Below are 21,025 nucleotides of genomic sequence, written 5' to 3' on the forward strand. Positions count from 1 at the left end.
ATATATATATATATATATATATATATAATTTTATTTAATTCTCCCCCTAAATTTGTGTATAGAGGAAAAAATAAAATATGAACAAACTTCAAAAAAAAATGTATGACTAACTTTAAACTTTTGGGATCAAAGTTGTTAGGCAGCCTCAATCTATTTATCGATACCTCCCCCTTCATCAATAGATCTGGTCAATTTCTGGTATTGTGGTCCACTTAAACACGAAAGATTGTGACAAAATTAGGACATACTACAAGTGACATGACAATTGTGACCTTACGTTCCTAGATAATGTTCCTAAGGACCATTATTCTGACGACGACCAAGGATATTGTTGTCCACCTAAAATTAAGCAGTGAGATCTATAGACAACCTATTAATTGTTCAATTTTAGATGTACTAGAACATATTTCCCGCTTCCTGATATACCCCAATAATCAGGGACTTCCAAAATACTCCTTACTTTAGATGAGCAGACAATTATTATGGGAGAAGGCAGATTTAGAATGCATATGTTGTACACCTAGGTCGGATCTCTTCCAATCTCGTAGAGGGTGAAACATATAACTAACCAGATTTAGAAGGATTGAGAAGTAGAATGATGCATATGTTGTTTACCAGGTCGGATGTATTCAATCACTCAGAGGAGACAACATATGGATAACAGACAGAAAGAATTGCATAGATAGAAGATGTAGAGAGATAGAATTGCATATGTTGCAATCCAGTTCAGATGTATTTCAATCACGCAGAGGAGGCAACACGTGACTAACAGAAAGAAAGCAAGAAAATAACCTTCTACAGACCTAATTTATCGGAATTCCCCAGTCGTCCTGTCAATACCGGAATTAAGGACAAAGTCCGCACATCAAGGAAAAGTTAAACCACGGTTCTGGATATAGATTATTTAGTGTAATCTGAAGATTCCCATGTATAACTCACTGCTCAACCTACCCGAGCGTCATATTGTCAGGCTAAATGGATCTATCTAGGTCAAGATTTTGTCAAGTCTCTAGATTCCTTAAGTTCATCTGTACCGAGTCAAGTCTATTTAAATCTTTCGTGCCTACCAGCGCATTGAACACAGAGCCTAGACAATTTAACTTTGGTACCTTACACGGATTTAAATTTCCTGTTATCACATATTGATATCACTTCCCAAAAATATATACAAAAAAGAATTATTATTTTTTTAAATTGAAAACAAATAATAAATAACTAAATCTTAGAACGGATCATTTTTAGAAAATCCACAAGCACATCAAAACGGGTTTTACTGAAGGGTTTGGTAAACAAATCCACCACGTTATTATCATTGTGGATTTGTTCCAAACGAATGAGTTTGCGATCATAACAATCTCGAATAAAATGAATCTTAATGTCAATGTGCTTGGTTTTGGAATGTTGAACCGGATTTTTAGCAATCTGAATAGCTGCATCATTATCACAAAAAATGGAAGTTTCAAGAAAGTTCAAACCGTAATCCAGCAATTGGTGTTGAATCCAAATAACCTGAGAGCAGCAGGCTGAGGCAGCAACATATTCAGCCTCAGTCGTTGAGGTTGACACCGTTTGTTGTTTCTTGCATTGCCATGACACCAATCGATCCCCCAAAAACTGACATCCACCTGACATGGATTTCCTGTTAAGATCACATCCTCCATAATTGCTGTCAGCAAAAGCATATAAATTGAAATCGGAATTTTTTGGATACCAAAGACCCAGTTTAGGGCTACCTTTAAGATACCTAAAAATCTTTTAACAGCAATTAAATGAGACAGTTTAGGATTAGCCTGATAACGAGCGTATTGACAGACAGAAAACATGATGTCAGGTCTGCTGGCAGTCATATACATCAAAGATTCGATCATCGATCGATATTCTGTTTGATCTATGGGTTCCCCATCTGGATCTGGAGCCAACAGTGGTCTTTCTGCCATTGGAGTCAAAGCAATTTTTGAGTCTTTAAAACCAAACTTTTCTAACATGTCTTCCACATATTTTCCTTGATGCAATAAGATTCCTGTTGAACCTATAACCCTAGAAACATTGTCATCCCCCCTAGCGAGCTCATCTCAAATCTTTTCTTCATTACATCCTCGAACTCTTTGCATAGCTTTGAACTGGTCGACCCGAAGATGATGTCGTCTAGATATATCTGGATGATAATCAAGTATGCATCCATTTTCTTAATGAATAATGTTTGATCGATCGTTTGTGTATCCGTGTTCAAGTAGATGTTTAGTTAGGGTAGCATACCAGGCTCTAGGAGCCTGATGCAAACCATATAAAGCCTTGTCCAGCTTGTAAACATGATGATGAAACTTTGGATTGATAAACCCTGGGGGCTGATCAACATAAATCCCCTCCTATACTACACCGTACAAGAAGGCTATCTTGACATCCGTCTGATAAACTGCAAATCCCATGTAGGAAGCATAAGCAAGAAATATACGAATAGCTTCCAACCGAGCCACAGGAGCAAATACTTCAGTGTAGTCAAGACCCTCTATTTGCTTGAAGCCACGAACGACTAAAAGAGCTTTGTTGCGCACAATCACTCCGCTATCATCTTGCTTATTTCTAAACACATAACGCATATCCAAGGATTCCTTGCCCTTCGGTAGCTCCACCAACTGCCATACTTTCAGTTTCTCGAACTGGTTTAACTCCTCATGCATTGCATCTACCCAACTTGGTTCATTCAGAGCCATGTCCACATTTTTAGGTTCAATGTGGGATACGAAGCACGAATAAAGACACTCATTTACATCTCCACTTTGACATCTAGTCTGAACCCTGCTTTCTAGTGGATCGATAATGTTCTGGATAGGATGATCGAGTCGAACACTGGTTGGAATTGGATTGCTGATATCATTTACAGTGATTGGAAGATTTGTGATGTTGACGAATATGCATGCTGCCGTATTTCCTCCCTCAGACTGTCTGTGATCATGAGAGGTACTTGCCACAAATTCACTTGCGGATGGCTCTGGAAAGAGAATTTCCATGTAAGTTTGTGTGGTAGGCACAAAATCGCTTGATGATGCGGATTCACTTGATGGTACTAAGTCCTTTGCGTGAACCTCAACTTCTTCAGGAGGAATGATGGTATTTTCAGAGACAGATATAGACTCTTAGATTGGTGATGAGGAAGATATTTTAGGTGTAGTTGCCTCTGTAGTGGAGGATTCATGAGCCACTACAGATGGTTTGAATGAACCAATGACAACTTCTTCTTCATCATCTCCAACAACTGCACGTGAACCTAAGCATGTTCCTGAAATATCATCTAAAAACACATTAAATGTTTTAAATAAGGAAGTGTGATCAAATAACCAATCTGGACCAACTCGAGCGTCCGTCGTCTTTTCTTCCAGCCAGCGCACATCGAATGACTCCACAATCTGTTTCGTGGACTTGTTGTATACCCTATAAGCAGTGTGTCCAGCATATCGTACAAAATAACAATCATCAGCTTTTGAGTTAAACTTGGGAGTTGATTCCAGATGAAGTAGTGTGCATGGACATCCGAATATCCAAAAATGAGCTACAGTTGGCTTGTGACCATATAGAATTTCATGTGGAGTCTTCATCTGCTGTTTGTTAATCAGAACATGATTCGAAACGTAACAAGTTGTGTTTATGGCTTCAGCCCAGAAGAAGACTAGTAATTTTGAGTCATAAATCATAGTCCTTGTTGCATCAATCAGAGTGCGATTTCGCCGCTCTGCTACACCATTTTGTTTAGGTGTCCTAGTAGCACTGTATTGACGCAGTATACCCTTTTCGGCATAGAAATGATCCAGAACAACATTCTTGAATTCTGTGCCATTGTCATTTCAAATCCCCTTCACTCTCTCGTTAGTCTGATTTTCAATGAGCACTACAAACCTCTTGATAAGCTCAGCGGTTTCACTTTTATTTGACAAAAAGAAGACCCGGGTGAAACAAGAGTAGTCATTTGTTATCACCAAATAGTAAGAATTTCTACTAATGCTCAGAACGTTTACAGGTCCAAATAAATCCATGTGTAGTAGTTGGAGATTTTGCTGATTGTGTTAATCAGTTTGGGCTTATGTTGCTTATGATGATATTTTCCTTGAGCACATGCCACAAATTTCTCAAAGGTTATGAAATCCTTTATTAGTAGTCCACTATCATTCTTAGCAAGACAATTTAGGTTCTTAGCATTTGCATTACTTAGACGACGATGCCAAAGCATAGCATTGTGTTCTAAGACTTTTGAGAATAGACATGTTACCTATTCAGGAACATTATGGTTTATGTCGATAATGTATGCATTTCCTTCACACTTAGATCTCACCAGAATAGACCTGGCAATTCTAGACACGAATACACAAATCCATGAGAGACAAAACACGACACAAATACATCTTGAAAATTGAGATAAAGCTTATTTCTCATCGTGTAATTGTATCGTGTCAAATTCTTGTGTGACATGTTTTCATGACACGAATACACGAATTGCCAGGTCTACACCATAATCCAATCCTCTGGTATGATGATACCAGGTTTTAAGATTAAGCATTCCTTGTTCGTGAAATGAGTTGAAAAACCTTTGTCACATATCTAAGAGACGCTTAGCAAAATGTGTTTCAACTCTGGAGCATAATTAACATTTTCAAAACTTAAGACTCCATTAGTTACCGTACCCTTTTGAGTGATTTTTCCTCCTTCTCCTCCCGCAAAGGAAACATACCCTCCATTAAAATTTTGAATGTCATGCAACTAAGAGATATCTCATGTCATGTGCCTAGAACAGCCACTATCAACATACCAAGGTCTGATGATATTCATCCATAGCTGTTCCTACACGATGTGCGAGATTAATTAGATTTGGGAACCCGGTCCATAGAGACATTGGGTAGACCATGTCCGTTTAAATATTTAACTTCCTGCCATACCATATCCTTTGGATCACATATTGTACTTGAAGAATTTAAAGGATGGTGAGATGATTGGTATGCATTACCTTTGGGCACCCATCTATAATTAGATTTAAAAAATTTATTGTTGACATAGATGGAAGATTTAACATTTGATTTTGAAATCCTTTTGTCTTTTATGTTGGAACTTTTGGGTATCCATCTATATATAGATGGAGAACCATGAGATGACTTTGGTGACACCGATCTTGATTTGATCAATTTCAGTTTCATCAATTTATCTCGTGACTTCTTTTTCAAAATCATTTTATTTTTATTTTCCTTTACAACCTGTTTTCTATCCTTGTTTGCATTCCAATCATCATCACTAGAACGTGACCTCGAGGAATTTCTTTTAAAAGATCTTCCTCGTGATACGTCCTACCTACCTTGTGTATAATAAGGAGTATAAGCATGATTTGGACAACTTCTGGCAATGTGTCCAGGGGTTCCACAGTAGAAAACATGTATGCCTCTTCACATAGAAATGATTATTACTGGTTGTGATTCCTGATTATTTCTACAAGTACACCTATAGTTGGCAGTCTTATTGACTTGTTTTGGTGGACTACATTTACTAATGGCAAGCCCATTCAAATTTGGATTAATAATCACATCATCACACACATTAGAGATAAAAGAAACATCAAGTTTCAAACAAACATTGTCTAAACAATCAACAGAGTCAATAGGAATAGCAATATCATATGTTAAAACATCAATTTTGAAAGCAGTGTCATTTTTTAAAACACAAGTACTCTTTCCATCTTCCTTCTTGTCTTGCACTAGGGATTCATCTGCATGTGAGGTAGAGACATTAGTATCGTTCATCCTATCAATATCCACTATCTCAACAACAGTTGGTTTGCCATACTACATGTGAGCTTCCCATGCTATTTCTTCCTTAATCATGCGGAGGAAGGTGTAATTATCATTAAATGGAGGAGGAACACTATCATAACCAAGACCTACATTCTTTTTACCTTGTCATCTAAGTTTTTTCTCAATCATCGTCTCAACCTTCTTACTTGATACATCAAATTTTTTAAAATTAAAATCTGCGTTTTCAAACTTATTTTTTAATGTGTCAAGCTTGGCAATGAGACTGGCAATCTCTAGTTGAGCATAATTATATTTTTCACATTTAATATTATATTCTTCCTTTATTATTTTTAAATCTTTTTTTAGGCCTCTAGTTGTTGTTTTAAGGGCTTTTGAGCCTTCCTGAGAGTGTATACTTCATATTAAAGGTCCTCAATTTCCCTAATTAATATATCAATTTGATCACGATAAAGTTTAATTGTATCACTACATGCTTGAGAACAAGGAGTTTCCTAACCTCTTTTGTGGCAGGTGAGGAGGAGACTATGAAAGCAAATTGCAATTCCATCATCTCTTCTTCAGCTTCGTCCATCTTTAAATTCTCACTGATCTGAGCCATGTTTGCTGCTTCATGTCCTATCAAATTCAACGCTTGCATTTGATCCTCCCAATTGAAGCTTTATGCTACCATTTCCAAGTTAGCGGTTTCAGCGTTAACTGCAGTTGCGCTGTTGTTCCCTGCGGGCACCAGTGTCCTATCGGAATTGTTTCTGGTATTTGGCTTGGTGCATTCACGAGCAAAGTGACCTAGATCATGACAGTTGAAACATCAAAGCTTGATCTTGTTGAGTCCTACCTTCTTTTCCACATTCATTCCCTAATTGTTCTTTCCTGTATGCTGAGTAAATTTATTTTCCCTGAACACGGCAATAGCTATTTGCCACGTGATGTCCATTTCCTTCACATCCTCAGGGTGAATCTGATCCGGTTCTCCAACCATGATTGGAGGGGCCAAAGCCCCTGCCAGAAGAGCATTATAATAGTTCATAAACCCAACCATTAGGGCTAAGTTCTCTTCAGCTTCTTTATGAATTGATGAGGTTTGAGTTGTAGCTGTGACTTTAGAATTTGAGCCAGAAGGACTTGAGGATATCAAAGATTGAGCAGGCACAATAGGATGAGCAGTATACGTTTGTTGAGCTGAGAAGGCATTATTTGATGAGATTCCTAGATTTGTAGTAGAGTAGGAACTCACATGGTTGATTTCATGTTGTTTATCATCTATGTCACATGCCTTGATAATAGCCATAACTTCAGCAAGGGTGAGACTGCTCGAATCTCTAGTCTTCTTGATCACTGCCACATTCATATCCCAACTTCTTGGAAGAGAGTTCAGTAGCTTCTTATTAATTTATGAGCGAGATGGATTAATTCCAGCGGTGCTCGTCTCAGTAGTTAGGGTAATAAATCGTTGTAGTTGAACTTCTAGAGACTCTCCTAGAATGTGATTAAATAGGTTAAACTTTTGTCGAAGTAAGTCGTGTCTGCTCTGTCTCATGTCCTCATTTCCCTCATAAACCTCAATCAAAGCTTCCCATAAATCCTTTGCAAATGTGTATTCCCTAAAGCCTTGAGCAATCTCAGGAGACAAAGCCATAGTGATAGTAGCAAGAGCTCTGTCATGTTCTTCAAGTTTTTCAAAGTCCTTATCTGTGTAGTCCTCTATCTTCTTTTCAATCACAAATTTATCCTTTTCATCCACAGTTGTAATCTTGACTGGACCTCTGAGAATGCTCCTCCATATCTTAGGATCCTTCATCTTAATGTAATTCTCAATTCTGAATTTCCATTCCGGAAATCCATCAGCTGACAAAAGTCGAGGAATACGAGTGGTAGTTCCCATGATAGAGTCCAACTCTTGATGCATTGAGCTTGTGAATTGGAATTCCATTTTAAATTAATGACTTCGAAAACGTCCAAAAAATAATTAAGGTTTGACTATAAACGAATCTGAAAAACCCTTAGGCTTAGCGTTGGACCATAAACTCCAAATTTGACCGTAAACTAAGGCTTTGACCAAAAAGAATCCTTAAACCTTAAATGTTTGACCGTGAACTCCAAATTTGACTGTAAATTCCATAAATTCTGCATACCCTTGATGCTAATCTTTAACAGAAAAAAATCTAAATTTTATCCAGCTCTCTTAAGATTCGTGAATTGGATATATCTGAATTTTTGATAAACACGATGAATGCCAAACTCAATTTCACAAAGAACATAGAAAGAAGAAAACAAAATCTAAGGCTTTAAGATTATAATTTTTTTTAATAAGTCAACAACCCCAAGAACAACTAAAACCGATTCCAAAGTCCTTGAATGTGATTGATACCCGTTAAGGCTCTGATACCAATTGTAAGTCTCAAAACAATGAAGCTTACACAATATCAATCAATCTATTTAGCAAATGCGGAATATAAACTAAATAGAGATTTAAGCACACGAAAATAACATTCAGTGCACACGATTCTATTGATTAATAAATCGTCTGGTACATTAAACCTTCTGGCTTCAGTCGTGAACCAACAATGGCCAAAAACTACTTACTAAGTCACGGCTGAGAACACTAAATATATATATATATATATATATATATATATATATATATATATATATATATATATATATATATCAGTCCAAGGCCTCAAAGTCCAGCCCATCAAGACCATAAACACCATATAAGTACTAAGTGCTCATGGTTAAACTAACCGTGAACACATACAGACCCATTACAGCATTAACAACCTAAGCCCAAAAAACAAAAAACAAACTAGACCCACTAAGGAATTATGAGCCCAACATAAACCACAAAAATAAAACCCAACAGCCCTCGAAATGAAAATTTTTGAATCGGCGTCGTTGGATTGCAAAGAAGGAAATACTACATCAATCAGAGCGTCCACTGAATTAGTTTTATCAGTGTATGGAATGGACATGTTATCAGGTATACGAATAAAGGACTTGTCCAATGTTTCCTCCTTTCCATCACCGAATTGTAATAAAAAATCAGAAAACCTTGGGTCATTTACAGCTCTCATGTTGATATTTAATCGAAGCCTTTTAACTGAAGCCCATAAAGGTGACATTCGTAAGCTAGAGTCCATAATTTGTGCTCAAGTGCCACGTCTCACGACCGGCAGCACTTATCTAAAGTCACCTCCCATAACCATTATCTTTCCACTGAAAGGGAGCTTCTCATCTGTGATGTTTTGCATTGTCCGATCAACTGCTTCTACCGCCTGCCTCTTAACCATTGCTGCTTCATCCCCTATGATTATCTTTGCCTCGCGAATTAGCTGAGCCTTCCCGCTTTGTTTAGTGATCTTGCACATCGAGTTATTATCAAGATTGAGGGGAATTCCAAATCGTGAATGAGTTGTTCTCCCTCCTATCATGTTGTTAGCCACAACACCTGACATGGCAGTTGCAAGTGCAATAAGACCACGGGCATGAATATTGGCCAACAAAGATTTGTACAAAAATGTCTTTCCAGTTCCACCCGGACCATCTATGAAGAACACACCTGGAACATTTTCATCCACATGCCTCATTATCTCATCATATGCAAACTTTTGGTTTGGATTGAGAGAGTCTCGTGCATGTAAGTCTTTATATTCCACATTTATAGAGTATTCTTCTTGCACCTCACGATAGCCTCTTGATTGTAAATCGATGTGTGCACTGACACTTGGAAGGTCGTAATCACTAAGCTTTTTACTCATAGATTCTAGGAAGACTCTAATGTCGATGAGGACCATATTTTGCACTCGTTCGGGACATCCATATTATTTCCTATAATCTTCAGAAATAGAATCATAGAGATCATCCCATAACTTGCGAACATTTCCTGGTTCACAAAAAACCAGCATCATCGCAAATAACCTTCTAAGTGCGCTGGGAAATTGAAATAATGAAGCCTCTACAAGACATTGTAATAAATTATCATCGGTCTCTATTAAACCTCTTTCAAGAGCTACTTTTCGAAATATAGGGTGTAATACACCATTGGCTGTGTATTATTTATGAGAAAGATAAAGAGAAAAGTATCTAAGATTTAAAAAAAATAGAATAAAAATGTGTGATTTTTAACACTGGATGAGCAACCCTACCAACAAGCATTGATCCAATGATTAACTCCTTGACCACACTTGGGCCTTTCAACACTGGATGAGCAACCCTACGAGCAAGCATGGTTAATTATGTACTCAAAACCCAACAAACATGAATATCAATAAATCTTCCCATGACCTTAAAGAAACTATTGCCCATATGAATATGAGTATATGACAATAAACATACATGTCTAGAAATAAGGCAAATGTTACTTATATACACACACACAAACCTTCACAAGCAACTCTAACTCATGCTGACGCCTTACCTCCAGCATACCCATCTCCTAATAATAAAATACTCCAGTTTATGCTCTTTCTTTAATGATATAATCCTTACATACTCTTTTTAAATAGATAAAAAAAAAATATCCATATAATCAACCCAAATGTTTGGGTCAAAGATTGGAATTCACCTCTGGAGTTGGAGCTATCTTTCGCTGCCCATTCAGCCAACATATCCTTTCAACTACAAACAAAATCGTACAACTCTTGAATATGAAAACATAATTCCAAATAAAATAATTTCAAGTAATCAGACATAACTCATGGTAATTATCCCTTTCAGCAATCACACTTCAAAAACTTAAAGAGTTTTGACTTACCTGGTGAAGTCATGAACCAACAAAATTAGAAAGTTATATGCGCTCCTTTTAACTTCAGAGACATCCATCAAATGAGCAGCTTCTTCACGTTTAACAACTTCTTGTATCTATGATAATCCTTCTCTAAGTTGCTTAGCAGTTTCTGTCAACTCTTTATTCTCAATAAGCAAGAGTCCCATATTGTACTGATAGTCAAATAGTTGTACAAAGAAAGAAAGCAACCAATGAAATTCCAAAATTCCAATGACATTTTAATAGATGCAACAAATGGGTAAAAGTGAAATTCTTATTAAAACAAAAGGAAATGAAATAATTAGAGAGAAGTGTTGTTCTGTAATCAGTATCAAAAGCAGAGAATTAACAAATGTTGCATTTTTTTGAAGGAAAGAAAGGATTAATGTGCTTCAATGAAAAATATTACAATAACCATGGAATTCCTTTTCACTATTGCAACTAATTTAGAGATAAACTAACAAACAATATTAAAAGGTGAAAAAGACATAGTTGGTCTAAAGCACAATAAACTTTTCACCTAGAAAACAATCTCTTTGGCCTCACTCTAGCTTTGACACTAGACAAAAACAGAAAGGTAACCAATCAAAGAAAACGTGAATTCTGAAGTTTTGGATATTAAAATGGGATTTTAACAATATATTTGGTTAACATGTGATACAAAAACAATAACAGAAATGTAACAAACCAAAGGGTCTCAGGCGAATAGACTTCACTCGCAAGAAGATAAAAAGAAAATCCCCCAATACCTCTTTTTCAAGCCTAGCAGTCTTTTCAGCTAATGCCTCACGGTCCTTCCTCTCCATAGAAGACTCGTCCAAAAATTTGGCTTCCTTACTTTTGTCCCAAAAGTACATTTTCTATCAAGTTTTACAAACCTAAAAAACTTTTGACATCATATTGCCTTGAATCCAGAAGGACTGCCAACAAGAATGAAGGGTTCTAGCAATTTTGTAATTTCAAGTGAAATCAAAGTTGATCACCATTGGAGAAATTAGCATGTAGATTATACCTGAAAGTTGTTAGAGAGAAAGAGTACTGACTATCACCCATGGTCTAATTGACTTCAAAATCATCCTGTAGTGAGATCACAAAAATGGTCACCATCGTCAAATTAACTGGTTGTTGTCAGGTAGAAGTGGCGGACAACGGTGACGGAAAAACATACATCTGCAATCGATTTCGTGAGAGGGGAGAGAAGAAGCGTGCAATCAGAATCAAACAGTGAAGGTTTTGGTGATCGATCGGGGCATTTCTTGACTTCTGTCGATCGGAACTTAGAACTTACAATCGATTTGAGAAGAAAAGGGAAAAAGATAGCGATCGATTGAGAAAAGGAGACATTGAGATTTTTTGGTGAGTATCGATCGATTCTGAAGCGATTAGGAAGGAGACGCAAAGAAGAGGGGTTTGATTTCCTTCTGTTACTGGGATACAGCACACATATATCTGAGCCATGAAGGTGTTTGGGTTGTGAATGGTTGGTGGACTTCCAGGGCGTCGATTGAGAAAAAGGAGACACTGCGATTTTTTGATGAGTATCGATCGATTCTGAAGCGATTAGGAAGGAGACGCAAAGAAGAGGGGTTCAATTTCCTTCTGATGGCGGTTGTTGTGTGTAGAGAAGATTAGGGTAACATCGAAGAGATAAGGTAATACCGTGTATACATATACGATGTGATTATAAGCTTAATATTATTGTACATAAGGTAATAGGTATCGTACCTCTTAATATAATATTATTGTACATAAGCTTAATATATATATATATATATATATATATATATATATATATATATATATATATATATATATATATATATAAAGTAAATTTGGAAATATGATAGTTATTGCTCATCTAAAAGAGATACATATTAAATATATATACGAATTATCGTTTAGAAGATTACACATAGTCTCGGGTCCGGTCCATAAGGGGCAAGTTGGACCATCATTCTGGGTCGGCATGATGGTTAGTTGGTACCTCAATTGAGATTTATGTTTTTTTTTAACTTTTTTAATTAAATCTGAACCGTTTATTATAAAATTATTTCAAATTTATAATGGTTTAAGAGAAGTTGTGGTTGTTTAATGGTTCAGAAACTTGTAATTTGTTCAAAGGTTATTCAACGGCTATATCAAACCGTTGAATATTGAGCGATTGAGTTTCATTCAAAACTCAAAAGTTATCAAATACTAACTTTTTAATGTTTATCAAAAAAACTTACTTTTATAAAGTGAGTATATCTGAGTACCTCCAAATTCCATAAGTCTTGATAAAACTCAGATGTATTTGTTTATATATAAATATGTTTCAGTCAAAACTCAAAACAGTTGTAATCGAGATCGCTTAGATGTTTGTTTTTGAAGTGCAAGTCATTTTTGGAGGTTATGTGTTGTTCTAGGATTCTTTTTATTGTAAAAAATTAATTCTTAAGGAAACCTATTTCCCTAAAAAAAATTGGTTGAGATTTATCATTGTTATTTATCTCAATGAGATTTTTATTTTTAATTTTTACTCTATTAAGATTATAACTATTCGATCTTAAATCTTGACAATTTAATTTATTTCAAATATTATTGCCAAAGGTCTTTTTTTTGGGGCTAAAATATGTTTAGATGGACCATATATTGCTATCTTATAAGTTATAACGCATTGTTTTTAGTGTATAAAATGTATTATGTTATGAGTCATTTGATTAATATTAAAATAATATTAAGCTCGACTAAAATGCCCTGTATGATTATTTTATAAAATCAATGACTAAGTAGAAGAAAACAATATGAAAGAATAAGCGATTGCTTACAAACTGAGACTTGGTTTAGGGAGATTTGACACTGAAATAATGTTTTTTTATCATGCATAACACATGAACTAGATGTCACATTCCCTTTCCCGTCGTTGGAAAAACGTATTAGAGATAAATAGACTTTAAATAGTTTATCGATTATATATATATATATATATATATATATATATATATATATATATATATATATATATATATATATAGAGAGAGAGAGAGAGAGAGAGAGAGTGGTTCAAATGAGAACCAAAAAAAATTAAGAACCATAAGAACCTCTAAATTTAGATGTTTATAAAGGGTTTTAGGGTAACCCTAAATCCTAAATCCTAAACCCTAAACCCTTTAAAAACACCCTAAACCCTAAAACATAAACCTTAAACCCTTTATAAACATCTAAAATTATAGGTTCTTACGGTTCTTAACATTTTTTTGTTCTCATTTGAACATTTACCTATATATATATATATATATATATATATATATATATATATATATATATATATATATATATATATATATATATATATATATATATATATATATATATGAATGATTTTGTCACATGTCATTCTCTCATTCAATTGGCCACATGTCATTTTGTCATAATTTGAAATATATTTATTTTCCACTTGTCAATTACTTCAATTTTTTATTTTCAATATATCATTAATTTAGTTTCCATAAATTAAACTTATCATAATGACTATTAATTTCAAATTTCAAATTTGAAATTTAAATTTCAATAAATTTACAGTTTAAACCTTTAAATTTAACACATTATTATAATTAACATGTTTAGTATACGAGTCTTACAGCTAAACACATAATTTTAATTTATTTATTTTTCACATGGTTTTTTTCTCATAATTATCACTTATTTTAGATTTCAAATTCAAATAAACTTCCCATGTAATCGTATTTATTTAACATTTTGTTTTAATCAACCCGTATATTATACGGGTCTAACAACTAGTGTATATACATATATATATATATATATATATATATATATATATATATATAGGGTGAGGTTCAATAGAGCACCATAATTAACCAAGGAACCAATCTTTTTTTCAACTTTTAGAACTTAGTTTTTATCAAAAAAAAAAAAAAAAAAAAAAAAAAAAAAAAAAAAGAAAACTAAAAATACAGAAATTCATAACTTTTTATCCTTTTTCCAGTAATATAAAATTCGAATTTTTTTTTACGTCAAATTCAGAATGTGAATCTTCGAAAATTCACAACGTGAATCCGAAAAATATTTTTCACATTCACAATGTTAATATATGAATTTAGCTATTTTTAGATTTTTTTTCGATAAAGAATAAGCTCTAGAAATTGAAAAAAAGATTTGGTTCCTTGAAGAAACCATAATTATGTTCCCTATTGAATTTTAATCTTTATGATTTAACTAAATGAGTTATTTGATTTCCTTTGGAATTCACATCTAATTACTATTTATTTCTATGATTTTTAACCCTATTTCAAACCCTAAATTATTGACCATATAGATTTTTCATTTGCTATACAAATAAATATTTTTAGCAGTCTACAATTTTCATTAAATTCAAAATCACTCAAACTTAGGTTCTTAACGTTTTGTAGTCATGTTCCAATAAGGATGACAATTTTATAAGAGTAGTATTCGAGTTTGTAAATAATTTTGTGGGTTGACCCGTATATATATATATATATATATATATATATATATATATATATATATATATATATATATATATATATATATATATATATATATATATTTCAATCATATTGTAAATCAAACATAAATATAAATAGTTTATCTAACCACAAGGAAAACATATAGCAATTTTTTTAAATAAAACGGTGGAAATTTAAAAAAAAAAAAAAAAAAAAAAAAAAAGAAGGCCAACATCGAGCTGGCGGAAATATCACTATTTATGTTATGTATCTTTTTGTTTTCTCTTTTAAAAAAAAAATATGTAATTAAATAATAGAAAGATTTCTTATTTGAGATCACTATTTCCTTTCCTGACATATATAGTCGCAGTAATTTCAAAAATTATATCACTTAGATTATTTTGTGACATATTAAAAAATATTTTTTTAAACATATCGTCGACATTGGTTTAATTAAATAATACTATACCATTTGCAAAGCATGTTAGTTTAAAATCAGCAAAATAGTACAGTTATTCGTGTATATTTACAAATTGCAAATATATTTCGTTGAACTTTAACTAATTGTGAACGATTTTACTGTTCTATTTTGTTGATTTTTAGCAAATATATTTTGTAAATAGTAATAAATTTGAATAAATTCAATTTTTTTTAACTAAATGAGTTATTTGATTTCCTTTGGAATTCACATCTAATTACTATTTATTTCTATGATTTTTAACCCTATTTCAAACCCTAAATTATTGACCATATAGATTTTTCATTTGCTATACAAATAAATATTTTTAGCAGTCTACAATTTTCATTAAATTCAAAATCACTCAAACTTAGGTTCTTAACGTTTTGTAGTCATGTTCCAATAAGGATGACAATTTTATAAGAGTAGTATTCGGGTTTGTAAATAATTTTGTGGGTTGACCCGTAAATTCATTTATTTTATTAGATTAAAAAAATAAAATAAAATATATATTTATTAAATAAAGGAAAAAATAAAAACTAATAAGCAAATATGTGATATTTAGACTTTTTTATGACCCAAGAACATGACTCATGAACCCTTTTAATTGAATGGGTCATGCAAGTTTTCCTATTTATTTGTAATTTTGTTGAGCATATATTTATATGATTGTGTCTGTATTCAGGACCGGTCCAGATGGTGGGCAACCTGAACAAACACTCAGGACCCACTTTTCCATGGGGCCTAAATTTTCTGAGCTATATAATGTATATATATAAAAAAATATATTATTTCATAAATGATTGTTAGGGTCTAAAACAATTTGGATTGCTTGTTGTTGCTAATTGAACACACGTTTATAACGAAGAATAGATGGTATTTTTTTTTAATCTTTATTATATTTGTATTTGAGAGGTCCTTTTTTGTCTTAGGTCCCACATACATTTGGATCCCTGTGTTGAACTTTTATGATTTGCAACCCTGCAAATCCAAACACAATACGATTGTAACCCTTATGTTTCCGTTGATCTTTGATAATTTTTTCAAGGGAATTTTTCGTATATTTAATATTTTCTAAGCATCCTTCTCAATGTACATCTCAAGTATCAATTTATTGTTGTGACTTGTGAACTTGTATTTTTGTTCAACATCCGAAGAAGCTTATTATAATTCATAAATGTCATTTTATCTTGGTAGTTTCAACCTTCTTATCAAATTATAATTTTTAAAATCAGACTCATCAAAAACTATTAAATTGATTGTTGTAACTTTGATTTAACTTTTTTTAAGAAGAAAACGAAAACGAAAAAATAAATGTAGCGTAAACGTACAAATAACTAATGCGTACGTACAGCACTTTCGTACCTTACCTATTCTTTTAATGAGTGCGCAGTCTTGTTTGTCTTATTATTTACAGGTGGACTTACCTTTCAGACAAATTTTCTTAATCTGATAAGTTTCTTTATTTTTAAATATTTAATCAAAATATTAAAATTTCCAAAAATGGTTATTAATTTTGAAAGTTTCATTTTCGCGAAATTACTGTTGGACCAACAAACAAATAAAAATTAAAGGTTTGATTTGTGAAAAAAAATACTTTCAATCTTTTTTGGCAAATTTGACATGTGTTTTTGAAAGTTTGTGGTTGACCTGCATTTTTGCTGGTTTGATCTTAGTAAATAAAAAAACTATAGATAAATGTAATTTTGTAGGTTTGACTTTCGAAGTTATTAATCTTAAGTAAAAAATAATTACTCCTATTAAACTGTAAAAATCATGGGTTTTTTTTTGTTATTTGCATTTTCTTTGTTGTAGGAATTTTTCAAAGTACCTTTTCACTGCAAAATAAAGCTTTGTATAATGTATTGTTATTAGATTGATATATATTTTACAAAAAGAATACGTTGTAAAAATAAACAAAATTGAAGAAAAAAATGTTTTATACAGGGGAGACCCCACATGGGCTTATCAGCACAATTTCGTAGCTCGTTAGTCTATTCACAACCCATTCGCTAAATTCTTCAGTGGACCTTAGGATATTATTGGTTATAACTTTTTTCATAAATTCTAAATTTTTGTCAAATTTTAGAAAAGTTTAACCGAGTTAGGGGTGATTTGGAGTATTTTTTGAATTTAAAAGTGTTTTTAGATAAAAGTGTTTATTAAATTATTGTGGTGGTAAAAAGAGTTTTAAAAAGTGTTTGAATTAGTTTTAAAAATGAAAAAATCAATAAGTTAAAAGATGTTTGGCTTAAAAGTATTTATTGAAGTTATTTTGGCTAAAAATTCAAAAAAAATTCAAAAAGCTAAATTTTACATGTTTTTTAAAAAGTGTTTTTTGAATCTAATGGAAAAGCTAAACTCAAAAATGCTTTTGAGTTTGTCAAACATTTTTTTTGATTTATTAGCTTTTCAAAAAACCAATAAGCCAATAAGTTGTTTTGAAAAACAGTCTCAAACACCCTTTAAACGGTATTTTTTATTTAATGGACTTAATAAGAATCAAGCTTAATAAATAAAACATGTCTTGATATCCTAAGTGGGAATATATTTATACCTTTGGACTCTCATTTTCCTATTGGGAAAATGACTTATTAAGGAAATTAATTTTTCGGTATGTTCACATCTAGGTAACTATATTTTTTTACACACATCTAGGTAACAAACTTGTTGGAAGTGTTCACATATGACCATTATGACCTGCTATAGCAGGTTAAATCCTAGATGTGAACATTTTCAACAAGTTCGTTACCGAGATGTATACAAAAAAAATAGTTAGCCAAATATGAACAAAATGAAAAGTAAAAGTAAATTACACGAATATTCCATGTTGTTTAGGGAAATTTGTGTTTTTGGTCCCTAACATATTTTTTTTAACTTGGATGGTCCCTACTATTTATTTTTGTTGCACGTTTGGTCCATGTCTTTCTTAAAAAAGACTATTGTGCCCTTATTAATTTATTTTTTTAATTAATTTTTTTATTTATGTATTTATTTTTTACTTATTTAAAAAAATTAATAGACCTCACATATTTGTATCTCTTCGGATGATCCATATTGTTTATTTTTTAATTAATTTATTTTTTTAACTCGGATGATCTCTACTGTTTAATAGTTATAAAAAATAGCTTCTTAATCCGTCCAACCATTTTATTCAGACAAGACTTAATATGAAATAAAAAGAAACAATCTATTAGTTATGTTTTATCTTTAATCTTTAAATATATTTAGTATCATAATTTGTTATTATTGATTAATTATATGATTTTTAAGCATACACAAAATAGAAATAAAAATTGGGGAAATAAAAGGGCAACAATGAGGCCGACAACAAGAATAACTCCCCCATCTAACATTTTTGATATTTTCAAGTTACAATACTATTATAATTCCTCTTATATTTGTGTCTATTTTAAACTTTTCAATTAATGATACTCTTACCTAATAAATTCGTAAATTAACAGTTATGTATGAAATTGTTCAATATATGTTTTTTTAGTTATTAAATGAATACCATGGCTTAGAAGATAAAAATATGCAGTAATTCCTTTGATGTGTCTTCAAAGATTGGAGAAACTTTAACAAATTATAGGAATAGAAAGAAATGAAAGAATATATCTTTTTGAAATATAAACTTACATTATACTTTTATGATTTCACCTGATTGTTTTATTTTTTTGTTCGTATGTATTTTCAGATTTTTTTCTATTTATGTTTTAATATAGGGCAGGCAAATGACATAAAAGATACCGTCTTTTACTTTGTTCGATGTGGATACTATATTATTTTTTGGTTATAAATTGAAATTGTATTTTTAAATTTTATTCAATTTAGTTAGAACATAGTATTTTTTTCCATTGAACAAAATTAAAACCGCAACATTGCAAAATTGAAAAATACAATATCAAAATGTAAAAAAATGGAAATACGTGTTTTTTTTATACCATTTGCACTTTAATATAAGTAAACAAGTTTTAAGATTTCTTTTTTGGATTTGCGATTTACAAATCTTTTTTTTTTTTATCATTCAGAGATGTAGATATGGACTTTGGATCTATTCTGAATTAGAATCTTGCATTTTTAGAAATTTGATTATTCTTGATTTGCTTTTAGAATGACAATATATTCCATAATAAAGTCTCTTAGTTGACCATGTGACATTTCTTTTGGAGTGTTTAATTTCAATATAATCACCACAAAACCATGTTAAACTGTGGTATTCAGATTTAATATTTTTATTTCTTGTGTTTCCAACTAATTTTGATCTTATATTTTTACTTAGAAACATATTATGAATACGTGGTGATGAAAAGTCGAATGTCAAAAAATCAATCATAACATAGTATTGATCTGTTATCGAAAAAACCACTATATTAATTTTATGTTATTAAAACTCTTTTATAAATGTTCAACATGTGTATAAATTGATGTTTTGATGACCGAATCCAAACCAATCTTTCATTTATTTTTTAAATTAAAACCAACTTAAACTTAAATTAAACGAGACATCAACAAGCTTCATAATATGGAAGTACGAAAGACTCTTAAATATTTTTAAAAATTAGGTCTTAAAATTTCTCATATAAAAATTATAAATAAAATTAACAAGTTAAATGGGTCCCCTCTACTTAAATTTGCCCTTATGCTAAATCCTTATATTAAACACAAAAACTCTTATATTACATGTGAAGTTTCTCGTTATTTTAATACAAACACAAAAAACACTTAGGTCCCGTTTGATAGGTTCTGTCTGAGAAAGTGTTGTCCGGTAAAGTGCTGTCTGGGAAAGTTTTCTGACTGGGAAAGAAACCATGATGTTTGATTGTACATCTGATTGACTGTGCTGAATGATGAAAAAAAGTAATAATTCAATAAAAAATAAATTTTAAAAAAGTTATTTAAAAAAATCAATAATCCAATAAAGAAAGAAAGATGCGGGGTTTGATGTATAATTGTCTTTCCAACTCATTCAGCCAGAAAAATATGATTTTAGGGCTTTCTGGGAAAGACATATCTTACCGGGAAAGACCCCTTCTTTTGTGCAAATCAAACAGTCTTTCACTCTTTCTAGTCCATTCAGCCAGAAAGATCTGTTTGGACCTGAAAATATACGTATCAAACAGGGCCTTATATTAAACAAAAGCGCCCCAAAAAAATTCAATTCATCATAATAATAAAAAATTAAAAGAACCTAAGTAGGACATAAACATCTTCACTGATAAAAAAAAATAGAAATTAAGATTATCACCATCACTTTTTTACCCTTATGGTACGATGCATGATACTTTTACCAAAATATGGTAACAAGTTGGTTTATTTTGGACAGAAAATGCAAACACTATCGCTCTTATATTATATTTTTTTAGTGATTTTTTATGGATCTGTTTTTTTTACTAAAATTGCATCCAATAATAGAGCAATAAAAGGATCAATAAACTTTCTGTGCCAACAAGTTTTCTATACAATCCTGTAGACAAAGCTCACAACCACAAATTTTCCAAAAAAAATAGGTTATATAATTATTAACGATCTTTTTTGCTATTGC

At 31.9% G+C, this 21,025-nt stretch overlaps 1 protein-coding gene across 1 annotated transcript; it reads right to left on the reverse strand.

Annotated features, from left to right (window-relative positions):
• Positions 1–8,968: 8,968 nt before the first annotated feature.
• LOC145098849 (uncharacterized) lies at positions 8,969–9,583 on the reverse strand. Its single transcript, XM_079036447.1, has one exon. It carries the CDS (start codon positions 9,581–9,583, stop codon positions 8,969–8,971), a length of 615 nt encoding a protein of 204 aa, XP_078892573.1.
• Between the last annotated feature and the right edge of the window lie 11,442 nt (positions 9,584–21,025).

The sequence above is a fragment of the Lactuca serriola genome, chromosome 4 (genome assembly GCF_051521515.1).
Source record: "Lactuca serriola cultivar US96UC23 chromosome 4, Lser_US96UC23_V15, whole genome shotgun sequence".
NCBI classification, from domain to species: Eukaryota; Viridiplantae; Streptophyta; class Magnoliopsida; order Asterales; family Asteraceae; genus Lactuca; species Lactuca serriola.

What these genes read in the sequence shown, in the direction of transcription:
- LOC145098849 (XM_079036447.1), bottom strand. Translation starts at nt 9,583, where the DNA reads ATGGTCCTCATCGACATTAGAGTCTTCCTAGAATCTATGAGTAAAAAG.